This window comes from Neolamprologus multifasciatus, chromosome 16 (genome assembly GCF_963576455.1).
Source record: "Neolamprologus multifasciatus chromosome 16, fNeoMul1.2, whole genome shotgun sequence".
NCBI lineage: Eukaryota > Metazoa > Chordata > Actinopteri > Cichliformes > Cichlidae > Neolamprologus > Neolamprologus multifasciatus.
The window spans coordinates 10352709-10360063 of NC_140454.1; the positions used below are offsets into that span (position 1 = coordinate 10352709).

General features: G+C 40.1%; 2 protein-coding genes across 2 annotated transcripts; both read left to right on the forward strand.

The window, feature by feature from the left end:
* Positions 1–159: 159 nt before the first annotated feature.
* On the forward strand, positions 160–1005 carry LOC146500294 (gamma-crystallin M3-like). The gene is made up of 3 exons (XM_085135306.1): positions 160–247; positions 352–594; positions 690–1005. Exons 1-3 carry the CDS (start codon positions 239–241, stop codon positions 963–965), a joined length of 528 nt encoding a protein of 175 aa, XP_084991432.1. The 5' UTR covers positions 160–238; the 3' UTR covers positions 966–1005.
* A 3938-nt stretch (positions 1006–4943) lies between these two features.
* On the forward strand, positions 4944–5801 carry LOC146500295 (gamma-crystallin M3-like). Its single transcript, XM_085135310.1, has 3 exons — positions 4944–5034; positions 5156–5398; positions 5487–5801. The coding sequence occupies exons 1-3, from the start codon at positions 5026–5028 to the stop codon at positions 5757–5759; spliced, it is 525 nt and encodes a 174-aa protein (XP_084991436.1). The 5' UTR covers positions 4944–5025; the 3' UTR covers positions 5760–5801.
* The last annotated feature ends 1554 nt before the right edge of the window (positions 5802–7355 follow it).

The following is a 7355-nucleotide window of genomic DNA, read 5'->3' on the forward strand; positions in this document are numbered from 1 at the left end:
AAAAAAACCTCTGCTCTTGTGAAAGGAAAATTCTGTTAAGAGGTTATGACCTTGTTGGTATATGGGTAAGCAACTAAAAACTGTATAGGCTTCTATAACAGCTTGCTGTGTCAGGGCTTTGAACAATGGAGAGGCAAACTGTCTTTGTCTCTGGCCAGGTATAAATATAACTTGTTCAGACAGCCAGTGCATCAGTTCAAAAACAGTTCTCTAAGAGACCTGAATCACCGCAGTCAACATGGGCAAAGTAGGAAACTAAATTGTTAAATCAACATTAATTAGCCTATACTTAAGTTATCTTGGAGAGCACGATTGTAAAAATGTCCTTTAAACCCATTGTACTTTTTTCAGATCATCTTCTACGAGGACAGGAACTTCCAGGGTCGCTCCTATGAGTGCATGAGCGACTGTCCCGACATGTCCTCCTACCTGAGCAGGTGTCACTCCTGCAGGGTGGAGAGCGGCTGCTTCATGGTCTATGACCGCCCCAACTTCATGGGAAACCAGTATTTCATGAGGAGGGGCGAGTACGCTGACTACATGAGCATGATGGGCATGAGTGGTGGTATCAGGTCTTGCCGTATGATCCCCATGGTAGGTGTAAAGTGGTGGTACTTCCATATAAGACCTTTTTGGAATTAACATAAGTTTCATGTTTAATTGTATTTTGTCTTGTGTCTATAAAACAGTACAGAGGCCAGTTCAGGATGAGGATCTATGAGAGGGAGAACTTCGGTGGTCAGATGTACGAGCTGATGGACGACTGCGACAGCATCATGGACCGCTACCGCATGTCCGACTGCCAGTCCTGCCACGTAATGGATGGCCACTGGCTGATGTACGAGCAAGCCCACTACAGAGGCAGGATGATGTACCTGAGGCCCGGAGAGTACAGGAGCTTCAGGGAGATGGGAATGAGTGGAATGAGGTTCATGAGCATGAGGCGTATCATGGACATGTGCTAATTTTACATTTTGACTTCAATAAATGATATAAATTTCTAAATTCTTGTGTCTTGACATTTAATTTCATTACTAACTCAGAGAAGTAACATTTTAGTATCACAGCCATTAAGAAGTTATCCATTACATTACAGCATCACATCCTAAGAAACAAATTCATAAGAATACTTTTGCTTTACCAACATATAACACCACATACACAATGGTTTATTATGCATTTGGGTACTGCATAAAAATAGAAAATAAAGTACATCAAGTAAATAAGAATATCTTTTGGTTTTATTGAAATACATTTTGTGTGGCAGAAATAAGAGCGATGCAAAAATCAGATGTATACAGGTAACATAAATGGAGCTAGGATTAGGTTAGCACACACTACACACAGCAGATCTCAGTCGTGGTCTTTCGCATCAGAGCTGGCTGAAAATCTGGACAACTTAATCAGAGACGTGCTTTCTGAACAATGGAGAAAGCAATACAAGTAAAAAAGGGATGCTCTTTTGGTATATCTCTAGATACTCCAGGGGTACATAACTATGTTCAAAAAGTATGAAAAAGTGATTTTGTCCACTAACAGTTCCAATATTGTCATGTCATCGCAGGAGGTAGAATTTATGTTATTGTGAAAAAAATCATCAAGACAAACACTGTGCAAGATGTCCCAAATAAGATTCTCAATTAGTTATCTACTTTCAAGGTTGTAGAGCATGGAATATTTTATTTTTGTGTTGACAGTTTGGATTTTTGAATTAGGCAAAGTCTTTAGAAGCTGAAGGGTGCTCATTTTTGTTTTACCAACATTGAACACCCCTTAGCATTTACATCCTGTTGGTTATATGGTCCAGGGAGGGTGTAGCTTTCACTTTACATATGACTGCATTACTTCACCTTACTGCATAGGAAGTTGGCATTGGTGGCATCTCCTATATCACATTACCACCTTGTTTATTTCCCCTTGAGGACACGCTTCAGCCAAAAATCAGAACAGTGTCATGGAGCTGTGGAGCTTCTTAGTAGCTGGCAGAAACTGATTGTCACCACAAAGTGTTGATTCAAAATGTCCTCTAGCACCAATCACAGGTATGGTCATAGCGTCAGTTGCTACTGATAAATGAAAAACAGCAGTTTCAAGTGGGGGATGCTGTGGGGTAAAAAGTTTTTCATGACGGGCGGTGAGGGGGTGCAACATATTCAGTTTTAGAATTCATATTTAATGTTAATTATAGCTACACATACTTCACAGTGTGTCTCTATCCAGCCTTCCTCCCTCACCCCAAACGTCGCGACAGATGGCCGTCCCTCTCTGAGCCTGGTTCTGCTGGAGTTTTCCTCTTGTTTAAATGGTGTTTTTCCTTTCCACTTTGACCAAAGTGCTAGCTCACCGAGGGTTATATGATTGTTGAGGTTTTCTCGGTTTTCTTTGAATTATTATATGGTCTTATGTTACAGCATAGAGCACATTGAGGCAACTGTTGCTGTGATTTGGCGCTATATAAATAGAAATGCATTGAATTTAAAATGTACTTTTACAATGTAATGGCCTTTCTTGTTGCCATCTCACTTGCTGACAAGTACTTTAAAACATTCATTTGTAACCACTGCCAGTAGGAATTGGGCAGGTACCCTGTCAAACTAAACTGTTAAACGAATCAAAACTTGAGTTTCTGAAATAACCCCCAATGTGAAAAATACTATTGACATGTTTACATGACAACTTTAAAATTGGAAATCATTATTTTTTATGTATTTCTTCTTATACAGAACTATAGACAGCACAATCTTATGGGTTTACTATATCCATGTGTGATTTTAGACTTCAAATAAATGCACTGGCTGCTCTCATTTACTATATAATGTACTGCATTTACTCCATGCTACGTCCACACGTACACAGGTATTTTTGAAAACAGAGATTTTCCATTTCCATTTTTGTTTTTGTTTTTTTGTTGTTGTTTTTTATTCTGTCCACACGTGCAGTTTTGAAAAATATCTCCGTCCACATGTAAACGCAAAAAACGCAGTCAAACGTTGTCAAGAACATGGCAAATCCTAGCTGTGTTGGAAATGTTGGCCAAACAGAAGTCTAGAAGCCTGGGAGGGAAAGAGTAAACAGGGTTTTATGCAAACCTGCAGTACTTCTGGAAAGTTTTTGTGTTTTTCGGGAAAGGTAGCTAATTTTGTGTTAGTTTTCAAGTGCCTTCATTTCAACCAAAACAGTATTTTGGCTGGTGTAGACTCACAATTTAGGAATGAACAAAATGCATACAGCATGCATAAATTTTAATTTAAAAAAAATTAAATTTATTCCAAAACCAACATTGGAGTCAGGATGTAGGTTGTGAGAGCGTCTGTGTTGAATGGAGAATGCCTCTGATGCCTCTGTCTTTCTAAATGGTGGGACAGTAACTGCATGTGTGTATATGTAAGCGTGTAAAAACTGCAGATAGACAGATTAACAGCAACAGTATTTTGTCTACATCTGCCATTGTAGAAATGTATCTCACGTCAAAAACGGCACACACCTTCGACGTTGCATGAGTAAATCTCTGTTTCCTCGTCCACACGTAAACGCAAAAACTTTTCGAAAATCTCCACCCTGGCAGGAGTTTTTAAAAAATCTCAGTTTTCAGTGATCGAAAATGCAGTTTATGGGTGGACGAAAGATGCAAACGCACAGAAAAATCTGCGTTTTCAAAAGTACCCGAGTACGTGTGGACGTAGCCTCAGTCTCAACTACAGTGCAGTGAAAACGTTGCACCCTCCTGATTTCTACTTTTTTTGTTTTACATATTTGTCATATTGAAATGTTTCAGATGATGAAACTAATTTTAATATTACACAAAGATAATCCAAGTAAATGTAAAAGCTGTAAGAAGGTCCTGAGTGGCTTTGTAACTCTTTCCACACTGACAGGTGTGACTGACTTTGTCTGATTCTTTAGATTGTGGCATGTGTTCCTTTGTGAGATCTATTAGCCTACTTCAGTTTGAGACACAGGTTCTATTTAAGTGATTTCTTAACTCAAAAGATGTGGCTGTAATCAGACCTGCGGGTGCATTTTTAGTGATATTATATGTATTTATTTGTTTTTGAGATAAATTATCATGTCATGTAACACTAACAAATTCACTATTATTAGATACATAATGACAAGTGAGCCAAGTCTGGCCCTTTGGCAAATATACGTGATTGATTTTTAGTTTTCTGTTAACACAGAAACTTTTTCACAAATCAGTTGAAGATTCCGATAAAAATCGAAATATTTAATTGCAATACACAGGACCTTATAATGTATAGATGCTACTTTGAAATATAATGTAATTGATTTGTTATTTACACCTGCCTTATTCAAACCATAAACTCCTAAGGCAGTTTGCTTTGAAGTTTTGGTTTATAGTTTTGATTTTGATTTCTCTCTGTGTTTTTTAATAGCTATAAGTAGTAGAGACACAATTTGTAACAATCTATTAACCACCATCTATTATGAAACACTAAAAGGGTAAAGCGTAGACTGAAATAAATAGCTTTTTCTTTCTCAAATCCATAGAAAAACATGTTCTCAGCTTAAACGTTAAAGAAATCCTTTAGGTTAAGGCAGATAAAGGGCTTTCGTTAATGACATCAATTAATAATGTTTAGTCCTGAAAATGTATGAGTATCCTTTCATGAGACTATCATGGTCTCACGAAAGGATACTCATTTCTATAAATTAGCCACTTACAAATGACAGGGCCATACAGTGTGGTTTGAAAGGCTAAAAAAGGGACTATTGTCTGTTTCACTGTATTGTAACTCCAAAAAATGCTCATTGTATTGAGTTCCCTATGGAAAAATCCATTCTAAAGTCTTCTAGGGGATCCAGTCACATGGACATGTAACAAATGTCCTGCACTCTATAGGCCTCTATACCATGTTGATGAGTCAGGGCTTTACACAATGGGAGCCAGAGATTCTTTGGGTTCAGCCAGGTATAAAAGTAACAGTTAAAACAGGACCATCATCAGTGTACCACTCACACAGTTTTACGAAGTAGTACCACACTGTGAAGCAACTAACTGGGACCATGGGCAGGGTATGCGTATTCACCTCATTAACTGCTGTCATCATTGGCTAAATTTTGTATTATTTTGAGCGTGGTTGTTGACGGGTGTCTGCTGAATCTAACTCCAAACCAATGTATCCCTTTTTTTCAGATCATCTTCTACGAGGACAGGAACTTCCAGGGTCGCTCTTATGAGTGCATGAGCGACTGCTCTGACATGTCCAACTACCTGAGCAGGTGTCACTCCTGCAGGGTGGAGAGCGGCTGCTTCATGGTCTATGACCGCCCCAACTTCATGGGAAACCAGTATTTCATGAGGAGGGGCGAGTACGCTGACTACATGAGCATGATGGGCATGAGGGACTGCATCAGGTCTTGCCGTATGATCCCCATGGTAGGAAAGCTGTGCTGTGGATATCATTTTCCTCCAGATATTCTAGAAGGGTTTTCTGATTCTTTGTTGTGAACTGTTTCCCCTACAGCACAGAGGCCAGTTCAGGATGAGGATCTATGAGAGGGAGAACTTTGGTGGTCAGATGTACGAGCTGATGGACGACTGCGACAACATCATGGACCGCTACCGCATGTCCGACTGCATGTCCTGCAACGTGATGGATGGCCACTGGCTGATGTACGAGCAGCCCCACTACAGAGGCAGGATGATGTACCTGAGGCCTGGAGAGTACAGGAGCTTCAGGGACATGGGAATGGGAGGCATGAGGTTCATGAGCATGAGGCGCATCATGGACATGTAAAAAAAAAAAAAGTATAGAATGAACAAATAAATAAAACTTTTGACTAAATGTTTGTGTGTTACATTGATTATTATTAATTTTACCATTTTTGTATCATGTCACTAAAACCATCCGATGATTTTAGTACAGAATAACTACATCTTTGGCATCAGCACTGACACAACTGGATGGACAACCAGGTATAACAGATGGGCTCAACTTAATTTGGTGTTACATAAAAGAAATCACAACCACGTTTCTAAAAAACTTGGCGTCCTGTGCAAAATGCAGATAAAAACAGAAAACAGTTATTTATATATATACCAGAAGGCCATAATATATTCACAGTACAGGGTGGGCCATTTATATGGATACACCGTAATAACATGGGAATGGTTGGTGATATTAAAGTCCTGTTTGTGGCACATTAGTATATGTGAGGGGGCAAACTCCTCAAGATGGGTGGTGACCATGGTGGCCATTTAGAAGTCGGCCATCTTGGATACAACATTTGTTTTTTCAATAGGAAGAGGGCCATGTGACACATCAAACTTATTGGTAATGTCACAAGAAAAACAATGGTGTGCTTGGTTTTAACATGAGTTATTTACAAGTTTCTCTTTGTTCACAGCCATTGACGTGTCAAAGAGGATAACACGTGAGGAGCAGATCAAAATTGTGTTGATATCTGGTGAACGCAGTAACCGGGTCATTGCAGCAGATTTCAATGCAAGACGAGACCACCCATCTCCCATGCTACAGTTAGCAAACTGCTTGCTAAGTTTCGTGAAACTGGTTCAGTGTTGCATTTGCCAAAATGTGGACGCAAGAAAACTGTCACTAATGAAGAAACATCAGTGGCTGTCCTAGCTTCATTCAGCAAGAGCCCACAGCGTAGCAGTCACCGCATGTCACTTGGCATTAGTCAAACATCCCTTCGGCGGATATTAGGTACTCACAAATGGCACCCTTACAAACTCCAGCTGCTGCAGCATCTCAACAAGGATGACCCAGATCGACGCACAGAATTTGCAGAATGGGCAAAACAAAAATTGGAACAGGACCCTCAGTTCACGCAGAAGATTTTGTTCAGTGACGAGGCAAACTTTTATGTGAATGGTGAAGTTAACAAACAAAACCACCGCTATTGGTCTGACACTAACCCACATTGGATGAATCCCTCCAAGACTGTTGGAACAACAAAAGTGATGGTTTGGTGTTGTATATGGAGTACAACGATAGTGGGTCCATTCATCATCAATGGAAACCTCAAGGCCACTGGATATTTGAAATTGCTACATGATGATGTGTTTCTCTCTTTATGCACTGAAGCTGGCACGTTCCCTGAGTTTTTCCAGCAAGATGGTGCACCACCACATTATGGGTGTCAGGTCCGAGCATTCCTAGATGAACAGTTTCCTGGAAAGTGGATTGGTCGTCGTGGGCCAGTTGAATGGCCCCCAAGGTCTCCCTTAGACTGTTATCTTTGGGGTCATCTGAAGGCAATTGTCTATGGTGTGAAGATATGAGGAACCTGAAACTACGGATACTGGATGGCTGTGCTGGCATTTCTCCTGCGGTGTTGCTATCAGCGTGTGAAGAGCGGGAGAAGAGGGT

Excerpts from the sequence above, each read along its gene's own strand:
- LOC146500295 (XM_085135310.1), top strand. Across the intron at positions 5,399-5,486 it reads CTTGCCGTATGATCCCCATG|CACAGAGGCCAGTTCAGGAT; the intron begins GTAGGAAAGCTG and ends TTTCCCCTACAG.
- LOC146500294 (XM_085135306.1), top strand. Across the intron at positions 595-689 it reads CTTGCCGTATGATCCCCATG|TACAGAGGCCAGTTCAGGAT; the intron begins GTAGGTGTAAAG and ends TCTATAAAACAG.